This window comes from Danio rerio, chromosome 4, assembly GCF_052040795.2.
Source record: "Danio rerio strain M-AB ecotype USA chromosome 4, GRCz13ab, whole genome shotgun sequence".
Lineage (NCBI taxonomy): Eukaryota > Metazoa > Chordata > Actinopteri > Cypriniformes > Danionidae > Danio > Danio rerio.
Window position 1 is genome coordinate 44,919,799 of NC_141024.2, and position 17,893 is coordinate 44,937,691.

General features: G+C 35.5%; 3 protein-coding genes and 1 long non-coding RNA gene across 17 annotated transcripts in view; 2 read left to right on the forward strand and 2 right to left on the reverse strand.

Annotated features, from left to right (window-relative positions):
- The window catches only part of LOC148681268 (uncharacterized), a 482,092-nt gene that overhangs the window by 340,412 nt on the left and 123,787 nt on the right, over positions 1 to 17,893 (reverse strand). The gene's annotated exons all lie outside the window — the stretch shown is intronic.
- LOC141377041 (uncharacterized) overlaps positions 1 to 17,893 on the reverse strand; it is a 441,555-nt gene that overhangs the window by 265,596 nt on the left and 158,066 nt on the right. The gene's annotated exons all lie outside the window — the stretch shown is intronic.
- Positions 1 to 17,893, forward strand: part of LOC148681379 (protein NLRC3-like) — a 134,468-nt gene that overhangs the window by 2,815 nt on the left and 113,760 nt on the right. For all 13 annotated transcript variants that reach the window (XM_088650111.1, XM_088650108.1, XM_088650104.1 and 10 more), the window contains 5 exons: positions 652 to 2,583; positions 2,723 to 2,893; positions 4,079 to 4,252; positions 4,355 to 4,528; positions 5,161 to 5,334. In XM_088650111.1, coding sequence (XP_088506237.1) covers positions 652 to 2,583; positions 2,723 to 2,893; positions 4,079 to 4,252; positions 4,355 to 4,528; positions 5,161 to 5,334 — 2,625 coding nt within the window. The remainder of the gene's footprint in view (positions 1 to 651; positions 2,584 to 2,722; positions 2,894 to 4,078; positions 4,253 to 4,354; positions 4,529 to 5,160; positions 5,335 to 17,893) is intronic.
- On the forward strand, positions 11,921 to 17,718 carry LOC148681380 (uncharacterized). The gene is made up of 4 exons (XR_015942823.1): positions 11,921 to 13,340; positions 13,466 to 13,535; positions 14,804 to 14,988; positions 15,152 to 17,718. It is a non-coding gene; the product is annotated as an uncharacterized LOC148681380 (long non-coding RNA).

Genomic DNA, 17,893 nt, shown 5'->3' on the forward strand with positions numbered 1-17,893 from the left:
TTTATATGACCGCGCCTTGCGCCCAATGATGATCGACTGATCTCCTGACCAATCAGCTCTCGTAAAGGCAGACCTAAAGGAAATGACAGGCTGGGAGAAAGCGAGAGAGACAAAACAGAGAGAGAAAACAGAAGGCAAAAATTCTGCAAATATATGGCAACCGTAACACTCAAATTTGATCATTAGTGAAGTACTGAAGTAGTAGTAAGTAACTAAAGTATTGAAACTCAAAATGATAAGAGTTAGTAGAGTCAATGGAAAAGGAAACTTGTTTTAAATGATACTGTGTTTAAATCTTCTCTGTTTATTACATTAATAAAGTGGAGCAATGTTACAGTGTTGTTACTGAAATCCTGATCCTGAATTAAATAAATGACTGTTAAATGTTTACAGCATTTTGAGCATTAGACGTGATCAGTGTGTGGTGTGTAAAGTGCTTCACAATAGAGCTATGAGAAACATTTGAAGACTGGCCGGTTCTTGCTTCTATAGTTTCTATAGTTGCTCTACAGTTTCTGCATTACTATAGTTTGCTTCTGGATTAAATCTGTGTAATGTGTCTAAGCTGTTTCAGAGAAAACACACATGGCTTTACTAAAGGATCTTCACACTCATACTCATTCATTCTTTGTGTCGTTGTTGTTCCTGCAGTATGGATGGAGATGATCAGACTGGAGACCTGCAGCAGGATTCACTCCAACCAGAAAATGATGAACTGCAGAGAGCCAAAAACCAGCACAAAACCATCATGAAGAACAAGTATGAGAGATTATTTGAGGGAATCAACCATGGAGACAGTCAAACTCTCCTGAACAGGATCTACACACAGCTCTACATCATAGAAGGAGAGAGTGAAGGAGTGAATAGAGAGCATGACGTTTTACAGATGGAGAAAAGAGCCAGAACAAAACCCTCACAACACACTCCAGTCTACTGCAATGACATCTTTAAAGCCTCAGCTGGAGCAGGACATGAGGAGAAGATCGAGAAGGAGAAAGCCCAGATCAAGACTGTTCTCACTAAAGGCATCGCTGGAATCGGGAAAACCGACTCTGTGCAGAAGTTCATTCTGGACTGGGCTGAGGGAAAAGACCATCAGGATGTAGATTTCATGTTTGTGCTTCCATTTCGAGAGCTGAACTTGATCAGAGATCATCAGTACAGTCTTCACAGACTTCTGCTGGACTTTCATCCTGAACTTGAAGATCTGGAGCCCAAGATTTATGAGCAGTGTAGAGTTGTGTTCATCTTTGATGGTCTGGATGAAAGCAGAATCACACTCAACTTTTCAGATGAGGAGAAAGTTTGTGCTGTGACTGAATCTTCATCAGTGGCTGTGTTGATGTGGAGCCTCCTGAAAGGAGATCTGCTTCCCTCTGCTCTCATCTGGATCACCTCCAGACCAGCAGCAGCCCATCAGATCCTCTCCAAATACATCAACCGTCTGACAGAGATTCAGGGATTCACTGAGCCTCAGAAGGAGGAATATTTCAGGAAGAGATTCAGCGACGAGCATCAAGCCAGCAGAATTATCTCCCACATCAGAAGAGCAAGAAGCCTCCAGATCATGTGCCACATACCCGTCTTCTGCTGGATCTCCTCCACTGTGCTTCAGAAGCTCCTGGAAGAAGATGTGAGTGCAGAAATTCCTCAAACTCTGACTGAGATGTACATCCACTTTCTGCTGATTCAGATCGACACGAGGAAGCAGAAGTATGAAGAGAGAGATCCAGAGAAACTCCTGCAGTCCAACAGAGGAGTGATCCTCAAACTCGCTGAAGTGGCTTTCAGACAGCTGATGAAGGGCAATGTGATGTTCTATGAGGAGGACCTGATTGAGAGCGGCATAGATGTCACCGACGCCTCAGTGTGTTCTGGGATCTTTTCTGAGATCTTTAAGGAGGAATCTGTGATTCATCAGAGAAAAGTCTACAGCTTCATCCATCTCAGCTTTCAGGAGTTTCTGGCTGCTTTCTTTGTGTTTCACTGCTATTTAACAGATAGAAGAGAACCACTGATGTTGCTTTATGAGAGTAAATATTCAGATGATGAAGATGTGTCAGATGGTAATGAATATGAAGATGTTCAATTTTTACAGTCCAGCTCTGAGATCTCTCTGTATGATCTGCTCAGTTTAGCATCATATAAAGCTGTCAGCAGTAGTAATGGTCATCTGGATCTGTTCCTGTGGTTCCTGCTGGGCGTCTCACTGGAGTCTAATCAGAGACTCTTCCAGGATCTGCTGACACACACAGAGAAGAGCTCAGAGAGCATCAGGAGAATCACACAGGACATTAAAGATGGGATCAAGACAAATGATGATCTCTCAGCTGAAAGATCCATCAATCTGTTCCTCTGTCTGCTGGAGGTGAAAGATCAGACTCTGGCCAGAGAGATTCAGGAGTTTGTGAAATCAGACAAACACTCAGAGGAGTATCTCTCTGCTGCTCACTGCTCAACAATCTCCTACATGATTGAGATGTCAGAGGAGCCGCTGGATGAGTTAGACTTTAATAAACTGAACACATCAGATGTGGGAAGATGGAGACTGATACCAGCTGTGAGAAACTGCAGAAGAGCTCTGTGAGTATTCATTGATTGATCAATGTATACTTATTAGTTTATTTCCAGTGTTGATTTTATCACTGTAGACTGGACTCATGAACACTCAACACTGCTCATTTCTTACTGCTGATTTTGTTGTTCTTTGTCCTCTACACAGGCTACAGTGGAGTTATCTCGATGTTCAGCATTGTGAGAGTTTGTTTTCAGCTCTACAATCCTCAAACTGTGTGCTGAGAGAGCTGGACCTGAGTAACAATGACCTGCAGGATTCAGTGAAGCTTCTCTCTGATAGGCTGAAGAGTCCAAACTGTAAACTGGAGACACTGAGGTAAAATAAAAGAAAGTTTACCTAAAATAAATGCTGCCACAAATGACTTTTACATTGTGCAAAAAAAAAAAGTATGATAAAGTAACGAGCATATGCTGTAATGCATTTTATTTTTTGTTTATTTAGTGTGAATATTTCATGTTTCAGATGTAAAGTCAAGTATGAGAAAACTTTTTATACTAGTTATAATATTGCTCTTAAGTGTAATTTCTGCTGAAATTATCATTGATTCATGTTCGACTTGTGAATTTGTATGTGTTGTATTAGTTTTGTGTGTGTGGAAATTGAGTCGGTTCTGGTTAGAGTGGAATGATCTCACTGATGTTGTTTTCTTCATTCCATCTATTTTGACCTTCTCTATGCTGATAATGATCAGGTGACAGTCATCTGTGTCCCTGATAAAACTGTCATTGCCTTCTGATTAGAGTAGTCCACTAGTGTAGTAGTGTTTACTATAAAGCTGGTTAGTTGCTCTCCTGTATTCTTCTTTAAATCTAGTGATTCTTTTATTATTCTTATTTTTGCTTTTTTTGTTATATATTGTGAAGTCTGAAAATAGCAAATGCTAATGATGATTATGATTCTCACAGGAATACACTAAACAAGAATGAGTTCAGCCAGCTGGAGGTGTTACAGTGGAGAAGGGTGATGGGCGAGAGGCAGGTTAATGAAACCATGACAGGGTACAGGATAAGGCAGATGCACAGGGAGGAGGGCAAAGCCAAGGCAGGGACTACTGGACAGTAAACCTGAGCAGATCCTGTGGATAAGGATAAACAGCTGGAGGACAGAGCTTTAGTGGAGCTGGTAAAACCCTCCATGATGATTTAGATGTTGCAGAAGCCCACTTTTTGTAGAGGTTTTTGGCCATAGATCCTCAATAGCTGGAGGCCCTGATGTGGCCACCATAATAGCTGGGGTCATGGCATCCATCTTGTGTAACCCACTTTTTAACTTACACGCTTTGAGCAGAGAGTTCCCTCTATCAAAATCACTGATATCATGTATTTATTTGGACTCAGAAAGTGAAAGCCAGAGCCCTGTGTTCAGTGTTTCCAGTGCTCCTATGTGTGTTGTTATGACCATTAAAGACATTCAGAGAAGTAATCACTCCTAATAGGCACTTCAATAATTACATGCACACTTACACAAAATAAAACAATCTTCTTTTTGTCCTCTACACAGGCTAAAGTGCTGTAATCTCACCGCTCAGTCTTGTGAGAGTTTGTCTTCAGCTCTACAATCCTCAAACTGTGTGCTGAGAGAGCTGGACCTGAGTAACAATGACCTGCAGGATTCAGGAGTGAAGCTTCTCTCTGATGGACTGAAGACTGTAAACTGTAAACTGGAGACACTGAGGTCTGAGTTCAAACACTTGATTGATTGATTGTAATTATTTATTACATTAAACAAATTACTAAAAAATTTAAGTGTAATTTTTATTATTATTATTATTTTCAGACTGGTGATGTGTAAACTCACTGTTCAGAATTGTGAGAGTTTGTCTTCAGCTCTACAATCCTCAAACTGTGTGCTGAGAGAGCTGGAGCTGAGTAACAATGACCTGCAGGATTCAGGAGTGAAGCTTCTCTCTGATGGACTGAAGAGTCCAAACTGTAAACTGCACACACTGAGGTAAATGATTTTACACTTAACAACAACAAAAAGTGTTTTGATTTAGATGGAAATGTCCAGATATATTTAAGAGCATTAGTGGATAAAATGCAAAATGCTGCTTCTCAAATTAAAGTTTTTCTAATACAGTTCAGGAAATCAGTTTATGTTAAAGATAATTTTAATTAATTACATCTGAAATCTTTATTTATATTTTATTTAAACAAATTTATAGTTTCTCTTTGGATTGGTTTATTGGAAAGATATATTTAGTATTTTGTCAGATGTTTTGGTCATTCTGACCAAAAAACAGAAACAACAGAAGCAATGTGGATAATGTCTGAGGAGGTGTCTGGACCCTGCAGCAGGTTTGACAGGCTCTGATCATTTGCATTTTGCATGTTCATAAATATAAAAAGTCTCATGGTCCTCGTGTCTAAGCTGACATTTAGCAGTTATCTTAACATTTCAAAATATTCAAGAATATATTAGTTGGCATTTAATATTCAGTTTTATTAAATAACAATATCAATATTTCTAAATAGCACAAAATCAAATAGTTTTGTCATATTATTAACCTCATAGTTAGTTTTTTACATCAGATGAATTACTAAAATCACACTGTTAATGTAATCTGTGTTCTTCTTTCTTAGATTGGTCATGTGTAATCTCACTGTTCAGTGCTGTGAGAGTTTGTCTTCAGCTCTACAATCCTCAAACTGTGTGCTGAGAGAGCTGGACCTGAGTAACAATGACCTGCAGGATTCAGGAGTGAAGAAGCTCTCTGATGGACTGAAGAGTCCAAACTGTAAACTGGAGACACTGAGGTAAATTATATTACACTAAACAGATACAGTTTCATATTGGGTTACCGAATATGGAGCCCCGTTCACACTTACAGGGATGTGATTTCAATTGTAACTATACTAATGTAGGTTTATAAAAATACATTTAAAAGCATTACTGAGTAAACCGCAATGTTGCACTTTTCAGAGCTTCTCTTTTTCCAATATGCCCAAATATGACTTAAAGTTAAAGGAATCAGTTTATTTTGAGGATTATTTATTCATATTTTATATTATTATATTTATATTTTTGTGCCCTGGTAAAGTTTAGACATGCTCTGCTTTTTGTTCAGTTTGCAGTTTCTTGTAAAAACACATACACACACACACACACACACACACACACACACACACACACACTATTGAACCGTTGTCTGTGGCATTGCGACCTCAGTATTTCCCTCGCGAGTTCCCACAAGTGTTTGTCATAGTTGTTTACATCCACCCTCGTGCAAATGAGGATAGTGCGGCAAAAGGAGATAGAATGCATTTTGTACAAACTACAGTCTGTGTCTCCTGATGCACCTAGTTTTATCCTTAGAGATTTTAATAATTGTAGATTGGAGAAATCGCTGAGCCACTTCAACCAGTATGTAACTTGCCCGTAAACGCGCAAGGATAAAATTTTGGACTTATGCTTTGGGCCGATTAAAGGGGCATACAAATCTTTAAATAAGCCACCTTTAGGAACCTCAAACCATAATATGATTTTATTGAGTCTCTGTGCAACAAAAAATCGAATAAACAATTATATTTCGAATTTCAATAAATTTTGTCTAGCGTTTACATAAATTTTACAGTTGAATAGCCAAAATGACATGTTTCAGTATTTTAAATGTGATTAATCGCGATTAATATTTTTTTAAAGTGCGATTAATTAGTTACATTTTTTTTATTGATTGACAGCACTAGTTAGAATCCTTGTGAAATACAGCCATACTTTAGAACGCTTGGTTTAAGCAAATTTGATGAACGCTGCGATCATGCGTGTTGAATCTGAAGGGAGTCGCTTTGCCTGCCCTGTCCTGCGCGCGGTGTGTGTGTGTGTGTGCATGCGTTTCTGTGCGCGTGTTTCTTAGCAACAAACCTGCATAATTGTCTGTATCAACTAAATCAAAAAGTTTGGGTTGCATTGCACTTTCAGCTCACAACATGCAAAAGAAAAGGTCCACATTCTCCCCCGATAATGTCACCATACTGGATTGTTTTAGCAAATGTCTGAATGTAAATTAGGACTAAGCAAAATTGTTTCTACTTAAACATTCTCAACTCACAGCAATACAACTTTACAATGAGTGCAATTGTTTGTATTCAATACTTTGTTATTATAGTTTTCCATATCTGTAATGCCTGTATTTTGGTTTTTTATTTCAGTCCACTTAGAATCCAACTTGGAAATCATTTTTTTCTTTATTGGCATTGATTGTTTTGAAATTCAAATGTCATTAACATGCCTGTGTTTTTATTTCTGTTATAAATATGGCTGTCAAGCCAGGATCTTGATGGTTTATTGTGGGTATGTTGTTTACATGAAGAAATCTGTTACAAGTTGAACAAAAATTCTAATAAACAATTATATTTTGAATTGAAATAGTTTTTGTCTTGCGTTTACATTAATTTTACATTTGAATAGCCAAAATTACAAATTTCAGTCTTTTAATGTGATTAAAAAGTGTGATTGATTAGTTAGTTTATTTAATCAATAGACAGCAGTAGTATATTTATATTTATATATATAAGCAATATCACACTCGTAGCATGGCGATATGGCTGTATATTGGCACTGGTGGGAGGCGTGCGATGGCACGAGGCCGCAGGCCACATATATACAATGTGGACCTTTTCTTTTGTATGTTGTGAGCTGAAAGTGCAATGCAGCGCAATCTTTTTGATTTAGTTGCTACAGACGTTTATGCAGGTTTGTTGCTAAGAAACACATGCGTGTGTGCGCACAGACACACAGACAGACGCATACACCGCGTGCAGGACAGGGCAGGCAAAGCGACTCCCTTCAGATTCAACACGCATGATCGCAGCGTTCATCAAATTTGCTTAAACTAAGCGTTCTAAAGTATGGCTGTATTTCACAAGGATTCTAACTAGTGCTGTCAATCAATAAAAAAATGTAACTAATTAATCGCACTTTAAAAAAATATTAATCGCGATTAATCACATTTAAAATACTGATACTCTGTCCTTGACAGAGACAGAATTGACATTGCACCAGTAATAAATATGGCATGTGACGTTTCTGTAATAAATATGGCTGTCAAGCCATGATCTTGATGGTTTATTGTGGGTATGTTCTTTACATGAAGAAATCTGTCACAAGTTAAACAAAAGTTCTATTAAACAATTATATTTTGAATTTAAATATTTTTTTGTCTTGCGTTTACATTAATTTTAGATTTGAATGGCCAAAATTACAAGTTTCAGTTGTTTAAATGCGATTAATCGTGATTACATTTTTAAAAAGTGTGATTAATTAGTTAATTTTTTTAATCGATTGACAGCACTAATATATATATATATGTATGTGTGTGTGTGTAGGCACTGTTTGCATTTAATTCAAAGGTCAAGCTCAATGCCTACACTTTGCGTTTACATAGTAGCCTGAGTTTGCTGTTCTATCAACTCAAATGGTTGTAATAATGGTAATAAAGGTGAGGTTTTATAAAATGAAGATTCAGTTGCGCCAGCTTCGGGCCGCAGCGCACATAATCACAGGCCAATTCTGGCTCGGATACGGCAGCGTCGGCTCGCTAACGGCCACCGCATCTGGACCCGATTGACTCGGGCAGCAAAGTAGACTACTGTCAGAGTCGAGGTAAGTCTCTGGCAGGCGACAATCTAGCCGGAACTGGCCCGAGTGTATTTTGCTATCTGCACTGCAAATTTTAGATAGTAGATTTAACTACCTTGGAGTTAAAATTAACACTCCCTCAGAGTTTATATGGGAACCACTATAAGTGTTAAAAATAACACTTTTGAAAGTGTTAACATTGTCAACACCAAGAGAGTGTTAATTAGCAAACTCATATTGTGTAAAATATCAGTTAAATTTCCAAAAAAAATACCAGCAGCTGTGGTTGCCAGAATCTTTCTGTGAAAAACATGGAAGTTTTATATAACTGTATAAATTTACAAAAAATAACCATATTTCATGAACTAATACAATGTTCAGTTTACAAAATCATAGCTTAGTGGAAAAGAATGTAAAGTCTTTAGATGCAATAATGTTTTCATGTATGATTGCAATTAGCAAACAGATTTTGACTGCATTAATAACTACACAGTTACCTTTAAACAAAAGAAGATGCAACATAATATCAAATACTCTTAGTTCATCTTTGACTTGAACAGAGATGCTACTATCCTCCACAATGGTGACACAAAAACTGTTTTGCTGTTTTTTTTTTCGTTTTTTTCATTTTTAGATTTTATGGAAAAATACCAGCAGCTGTGGTTGCCAGTAATCTGCTGTTTTTAACATTCATAAATTCAGTTTACAGAATATTTCTGTTAAAAGCACATTCAACAGTCTGTATTTTTTATCGAACTCAAACTGCAAATTTTAGATTTGGTAGATTTAACTACCTTAGAGTTAAAATTAACACTCCCACAGTGTTTATATGGGAACCACTATAAGTGTTAAAATAACACTTTTGAAAGTGTTACAATTTTTAACACTCAGAGAGTGTTAATTAGCAAACTCTTATTGTGTAAAATATCTGTTAAATGTATGTCAAAATACCGGCAGCAGTGGTTGCCAGTAATCTGCTGTTTTCAACATTTTACATTCGTAAATGCATTCCTTTCCAGAATATTTCTGTTAAAAACAAATCCCATAGTCTGTATTTTTCATTCGAACACACGTAAGCCTTAAATTCCAGAGCAAAATCCTCACTAGTGTCCTCACTACAGAGGGCTGAACACTCAGACAGTGATGAAGTTAATGAGACAATTAAGTGTCTAATTAAAGGAGGATTGAGAATTGTTGATGAACAACTGTTAACAAGCAGAATCACTGAAGGACAGAAAAACACAAGCCAAAACCAAAGATGAAATCAACTGAGAAAAAAAAACTCTAAATAAAATAATAATCAATAAAAAATGTTATTTTTTCAACATCTTAAAAAAAACTCATCACATTAAACAACTTATCATGGAGCTTCACCTATTACTGACCTGATTTCTGTCATGTGAACAAAAGCTCTTAATGAAATTTCTGTTGTTCATTTGAAGTCACCATGATGGAGGACAGAGTCTGCTTTTGTCAGGCTCTTAAACTTCTTACTATAAATGTCTTTTATTTTGGCTGCTATTGTTAGTGTTAATTACACTATTTATACAAATAGCATGGAAAGCTGAAAGAAAATTAAAATGTCAGTCTGAAGAGATTATTTAAGATATCATAACCATTCTTTCCTGCTTGTTTTTTAGTTCAGTATCATATTAGTTATGTGTGAGAAATAAATAATATACATAAATGAAACCACTGAAGCTCCAACAATTAATGATCTTATAACAGGTTTAAAAACACCATTTACAATGAGAACGTTAGATCTATAGCAAAACTTAAAAACACCCAGACATCAACAATTAGTCTTTGAATCTCAATAATGGTGACAAACAAAAAAATAAAAATCAAGTAAAAAAAACACTCTACTGAAATATCACCTCCCAAAAACAACACAAAATAAAGGAAAATAAAGAGATTGTAAGAACATAAAGCTGCATAATTTATTCATGCTGCAAAGCATGCTGGGAGCTTTGTACTATGCTGGCACCCAGCATGCATTGCGGCATGAACTATGCAGCTTTTTTTTTTTTTAGCAACCACGGTTGAGGTTCATATCCTGATTCTTGATGTCTGTGTGTCATAAAGAGCAAGCTGGAGCTTGAATGTTTAGTGCATGACACTCTAATTATTATTGCATCCTAATATTTTGTTGAATCTTCTATGTAGAGCAGCAAACTGCCAGAAGTATTGGCCCACGCAGTTTTAATACAACTATATTTGCATGTCTTTATGAATCAACTTATTAAACAGCTGAAATTATATCTATAACAATTAAGCATTAACAGTATAGTTTCTCTTGATCTTTCTTGCTATAACTGATGAGTTTAAGAAACCCAGCTCTAATAGTCAGAGAAACATTAGGATATAAGAGTAAAGCTTCAAGAGCTCAAATAAGCAGCCTCTGATCTCCATGATGGTGAGGTCAAATGAAATATTTTTAATAAAAAAATATAAACCTCTGTTCATTGTCAAATATTCTTACACAAATGAAGTCAAACTGTAATCAGTGAAGCTGCTTATACTATTATTTAATGGAGTTGTTTAATCCTCTGTTTTAATTCAGTTGGTTTGGTGTGAGGCTGTGTCTGTAGTTTTATTTCTTCCTTCAATTTCTTATTCCTTCAGTGATTGTGCTTGTTAACAGCAGGTGTTCAACAGCAGGTGTCTGAATTCATTTTTTTGTGGTCATTCACTCTGTCTAGTGGACTAAACTAATTGACCAATTTAAGGGCCAGGTGAATGAGGGTGTGGCGAGATTTCAGACACTCTGATTAGTTTCTCAAATACAAGGGATTTCTACAAAGGTAGATACATGTTACTCTGTATGACAAGGAGGCAAATCAGCTTCTAACGCCGAGAGGGTTATTTTACCTTTATCTAACTCTAGAATTTTAACACTTTACTCTGAATTACCACAACACTTGAAATTTAACACCAATGAATTTGTTGTGTGGGTGGTTAGGCGTGTATCAGTAAACAATAAATGATGAAATTCCCAGCGTTAAATTACTGCTAAAAACAAACTCTTTACAAAATTAAAGATCTGCACCTATATCAGCACGATAATCAGTGCTTTAATTGATCAAAACCATCTTTCGGGACTACACTGGATTATTTGGGCTAAAGTCTCATTCATTAACACGGAAGAGGCAGCCCAGATAGCAGGCAGTAATCGGCCCGAGCTCGGCTGCCCTCCGGCGCCTCCGGCTCCGACTCGGCATCGGCGAGTGTTATCCGGGCCGAGTGCGGCCCGCAGCTCGCTCGCGCACATGCGGTTGTGATGCGGCTGTAAAGCACTGGCCCGATTCCGGTCAACCATATCCGGCCCGAGTCTGTCTGTAGAGTCCTGGCCGCTTCTGGCAAGGACTCGGCTGATGGCAACCGATTAAGTTCTTATTTTGTCTAGTAATCTGTTAGCTCCACGTTTAATGATAATTTGAGAAAATATTCATGGTACGATAGCAAAAAAAAAAAAAAAAAAAAAAAAAGAATATTTAGTGTGGATGGTCGCAATGTTTAGACGCAAACAAAACAATATTATTTATAAATAGATTATACATGTCATCTAGAGAAAAACTATGTAAAATTCGCTTATTTTTGCACTATTTAGCACGCTCCTGTGCTGACTGTTTTTTTTTTTTTTGAAAGCAGAAGTTGGTTTCATAATAAACACATGCGTTACTAAACTCCTGATCCAAACTCCAATCCAGACGGTGGCGGTAATGCTCGAAAAAGCTGGTTGTCAACCACCATGGCACGAAGATCACAAGAAGAAAAAGTTTGGTTTTTCAAAGTTTCACGTGGAATCCGGTCAGAAAGGTAAGCATTTTACTGCTTGTGTACTGTATAATTAGCGAATTTAGAGCTTAAAACATTTCCACGGTGTTTGGTTGTAACAGCGTTTAGTAATTTAAAACAGTTTGATACGAAATGTAACTTGCTTTAAGAAACACGACTGGAGCTAATGTATGCTAACGCTAACAGTTACAAACACATCTGAAAGTTCCTTTTCCTTTTACACAATGTTAGATTGTAACGTGTGTAGTAACTGAAAACTATTTTAATTATTTTAAAGAAACATGAAACGAATTTGTGTGTGTGTGCTAACTTTGCGTTAAAGAAAGTTTCTGTAGAAGAATCCATTAACTAACTTAACTTGGCAAAACGTGTTTTTTTCCTGATTTAACATTATAAAGTACCGTGGATGTTGAAAAAAATCATTGTACAGGCGTATACTTATCCAACAGTATTAATTCTGTGATTATGTGTAAATAAAAACCAATCGTTTTGGATTAATAAAATATTACTGTTTATCTTGTTTATGCAGTTAGTCACGAAAAATGATGGAAACTCGACTGTTTACTATTCTCTTTAAATTATCCAAGAGAAATATATTACTATGCACTTTTATTCATATGTGTTAGCCTATGTGAATCAATTATATCTTTTGTTCAAGCTGTAATGGTCAGTTAATGTAAAACTGAACGTCTTAAAGCAGATTTTGATGTGTGTTTTTTTGTTTTTTATGTTATTGACAGTGATAAATTCTGATTTAAATGAATGGGTAACAGTATTTGTTGGTTAAGTCTTATTGTTCTTGTTTAACAAAGGTTAGTGAGATCATTTTGCAGCACATCACAACCAAAGAAGTCAATGGCACACTCTTTTGAACGTGAATAGGCATGTTATAGTTGTGTGCTAAAAGTCCATTATAAGCTGTAAACTGCTGATATATTTTCAACATAGATTGAGCTTTTCAGACATTACATTACTAATTGCTTCACAAACAGCTGAAATGGTTTATTGTTATTGGCTATCATCATCAAACATTTTTCACAATGGTAGGTTAATCTTCATGGGTACAGAATAATGCATGTGCTTGACCATCTTACAAATCTATGTCTCAGATTCATAAGGCTGTCACTCTGCATGAATCTCCGAATAAATCTTGTGCAACCTTCTGTGTACTGATTATTTTTTACACTATAGGTATTATATGCATTAATTAACTTTGATAGTATTTCAGGATTTGAACTTTTCTTTACGGGAGGTTAACAACAATGTGATGTTTTATTATAGATGCATATGAGGAAGCTCGACTCAAACATCCACACGCAACTGTGATTTCTGACTGGCAGACAGATGAGGACGATGATCGCCTGTCATACATCTAAAGACAGAACAGGTTTGTTTGCAATTATTTTAAACACATACTGTCAACATTATGTCATTGATCTATTACAAACTGTGAGTTTTGCCCTGGCACTATACTAAAGTGATGTTTTGTTTTGTAAATGTATCTGATTAAAGGACAGTATAGACACATCTATACCGTGATGAAGAAAAATTACTTGGAACAAAGAGGCTGGATAAAAGGCAGGTATGAAGATTTCAGAAATCAATGCAGCACCACAAGTACCATCACCTTCAATGACTATGGCAGAAATCTTAAGACCACCATCAAGATGCACAGATACTGTACATTCCAGTACACCAGGCGTGTGCAAACTACGGCCCGCGGCGAGGCTTTTTATAAATATCAATAGAATCTGGCCCGCTTTTCAAAAATGAACGTAATTCAATAAATAACCACCGGGTGTCGCTATTACATGCATTCAATTAAGCAGCAGTTCTTGTTATGATCTATAAATCTATCTGTCTGTCTGTCTGTCTATCTATCTATCTATCTACACACAGTTGAAGTCTGAATTATTAGCCCCTCATTGATTTATTTCTTCTTTTCTAAATATTTCCCAAATGATGTTTAACAGAGCAAGAACATTTTTACAGTATGTCTGATAATATTTTTTCTTTTGGAGAAAGACTTTTGTTTTATTTCGGCTAGAATAAAAAGCGGTTTAAATTTTTTTATGAACCATTTTAAGGTCAAAATTATTAGCCCCTTAAGTCTTCAGAACAAACCATTGTTATAAAATAACTTGCCTAATTACCTTAACTTGACTAGTTAACTTGATTAACCTAGTTAAGCCTTTAAATGTCACTTTAAGCTGTATAGAAGTGTCTTAAAAATATCTAGTCAAATATTATTTACTGTCATCATGGCAAAGATAAAATAAATCAGTTATTAGAGATGAGTTACTAAAACTAATATGTTTAGACATGTGTGGGAAAAATGTTTAACTCTCCGTTAAACAGAAATTGGGGAAAAAATAAACGGTGGCTAATAATTTAGGAGGGCTAACAATTCTGACTTCAACTGTATTTATATATATATATATATATATATATATATATATATATATATATATATATATATATATATATATATATATATATATATACATACACACGTGTCTGTGTGATGTATGTAAAATTTGGCCCGCGACAACGTTTGTTTTTTTGCATCTGGCCCTCGGCCCAAAAAGTTTGGACACTCCTGCAGTACACCTATGAACATTTACAGTCTTTGTTCTAGTGCAGTTTGAGATCAAGACAGAACTTATTGCATCTCGTGATGTCTTTGTAAGAATTGAAGACATCACTAAATTTGTTAAGGTTTAATGCAGCTAGTAAGTAAAGATCAACTAGAGAATATCAGCAGTGTCTAACCCACTGTTGTATTTACAGAAGTTGTATGAGAATAAGCTACAGGTTGATTTATACTAATCTGTTATTTTTCTTTTTTAGCACGACTGACTGAAGTTTTAAAATCATGTGACGTCATAAAGCAGCAGCTGGGCCTGATTCTCACAAAACCAAAACAGACGTGATGAAATTCCAGATGTAAACACATTTGACCTTCCTTTGGCCAATTTGATTTGGAAAAGCTTGAAAATCAACTAAAGGAGCAGCCTGAACAAATGAAGAAACTGGTAAGTTCAAGCTCTTGCTAATTTCAAAGTGTTTTAAGTTTATTTGTTTTTTTTTATTGTTTTTTTTTTTTTGCTTCGTAGGTAGCCTACTTTTTTCCTAATTTTTTTTTTTTTACATTAGTACTTGTTCACTACTAATTATCTGTTTATCTTTTAATCACAGATGGAGTGAGGACAAATGTCCATACCACGCCACTGATAAAGAAGTGGAAAAATGCATTACAAGGTAGCTACACTGTTAAAAATTGTTCCGTTAAAAAACAGTAAAATACTGGCAGCTGCAGTTGCCAGCAATGTACTGTTATTTTACAGTATGTTGCTGTAAAAATACATGGACTACATTGATTTACACAATACTCAAGTGAACTCATTTTGCTCACTGAAAGCAACTGCCTCAACTTGGTCAACTGCTGAATGAGTTTATGAAGTAATGTGCTATATTAGAAGCATACTTATAATGATAACTTATTTTAGTTAATTAGAAAAGTTCGGTTTAACTCTAATGTCTTATTTTTCACAACAGCACACATACATGTAAATCTGGAATCACCAGAGAGATTCTGACTGCATCAGCAACTAAACAGCCGCTATCTTTGAATAGAGAAACATGCAGAATAACATCAGCAGCTCATTGTTCATCTTTAACTCATACACTGGCTCTACTCTCCTCCACAACGGTGACACACAGAAGAAATTAGTTTCAGGTTTTACAGTAAAATACTGTTTTTTCCTTGATTTAACGGTAATCTACTGGCAGCTGTGGTTGCCAGCAATCTACTGTTTTTTTACAGTCTATTTCCATAGTGTAAATGAACAGTATATTACTGTTAAAATACATTTTACACTGTTTTTACCTCTCACACCTTTAACCCTTTAAACCCCAGAGCATATACTTCAGTTTTTATTGAAGTGTCCACACTACTGAGTGTTCAAGAAACATGTAGCAAAGCTGAAGTAAATTCATTAATTAACTGACTAATTAAATGATAATTGAGGATTAACAATGAATAAATGAAGAAATACTGAAGGGAAAAAAACAAGAACAGAACATACAAAACTTTAGTCACAGCTTTATAATGAAATAACCTGAAGAACAACAAATGATTCAATCATTTAAATGATCAGCTGATGATTAAACAACTCTACAAACATCATCACCAGCTACACTTATTACTTAATACATGTATTTTTGTATAACATCTACTAAAGTTCTTCTTGAGAAAAAAGTTAAAGTTTTACGTCACCATCATGGAGAACAGAGTTTGCTTTAGTTGGGCTCTTAGCCCTGTCATATTTAACATTTATATATCTTGGCTGCTGCAATTGTTAAGAACTTTGTTTAAAAAGCACTTTTGATGTGGCAAGCCAGCCAAAAACCTAAATAAGATCTGGTGATGTTCATGTTGCTATTAAATGGCAGAGTCTGTTCTCATTTACTATAATAAAATGTACTGCTCCTATTCAATGTTAAATCTATTGTTTTACATTATATGTCTATATATGGCAATGATTTCTGGAAGTTTTTAAGAATATCTTGGACAATAACACTGCTCTATGGTGTAGATCGCACTCAAAGAGACATCAATAATCAGCATATGAACCTCAATAATGGTGACAAATAACATAATTAATAGTTTAACTCACAAAGGGGCAACTGAAAGTCTAAACATAAACAACAGCAGAATCAAACACAAATAAAGAAAACTGTTAGACCATTTTACAACATTTATTTATACCGCAATGCATGCTGGGATATTTGTACCGTGCCACTCCCAGCATGCATTGCAGCATGAAACATTTGAGATGTTACCATTGTTGAGATACAAGGTCAGATTCATGAGGTCTGAGTGTGTATTTGTCATAACTGAACTGTCTTTGTATGTTATTTCTTAACTGGTAAGTAACTACGGAGGTATCTTTTCTGTTTCCACTTCTCATTAATTAAATTAATACCTGCAACTAAGCACAAAATCTATTGCAGAAGGCCCTTCTTCCAGATTTATAACAAAATATTTATCAGAACTAATTTCTGACAAATAGATTTCTCTATTTATTGACTTCCCAACTTTATTGTTATAGCACAAACACTTTGTAAACTCTGTATTACAGCAGTTGAAAAGTCTTATTAAATGTGTTCAAGGGTGAAGAGCCCAACTAAACCAGCCCCTCACTCCATTACGGTGACACAAAAAACACCTTAATTTCTGTTGGATCTCAATGAGAATAGTATGGAAGTCAAATCAGTCAGTAATAAGTGTGTCTGCTGTTGTTTGTGGAGTTGTTTAATGATCCTCTGCTGAGACTGAAGCTATTTTATTTTATTTTATTTAATGTTGTAACTCAAGTCACTTTTTGTGTTTCTTGTTTATTTTCTTCAGTAATTGTGATTATTAACAGCAGGTGTTCATCAGTGTCTGAATTCACTCATTAGTGTTCATTAACTCTGTCAGGTGAACTATATTAGTTAACTAGTGTATGAAATAGTGAACAAGGACAGAAAGTGTGATTTCAAACACAGACTTCAAAACATCGAATCTGAACTCTGTTAGCTCACAGTTTTCTGCAGTTGGTTACTTTCTCGAAAACAAAAATGTTACCCAGAAAGCACTGTTTTTAACAGAATATTACTGTTTTAGTGAAAAAACATTATTTTACCGTAGAATCTGACCGTTTTTTAACAGCAATTTTTTACAGTGTACAACTTGCCCCTGACAGGGATGGAGGAAGAAAGAAGAGAAAGCCAATGTGTCAAATGTCTACATCACTATTTTGTTTTATTTTTTAAACAACATTTTAAGTGTATTAGGATGTTCCCTGATACTTGAACAATTTGTTTCTTTCATTTGCATTTATATATATATATATATATATATATATATATATATATATATATATATATATATAT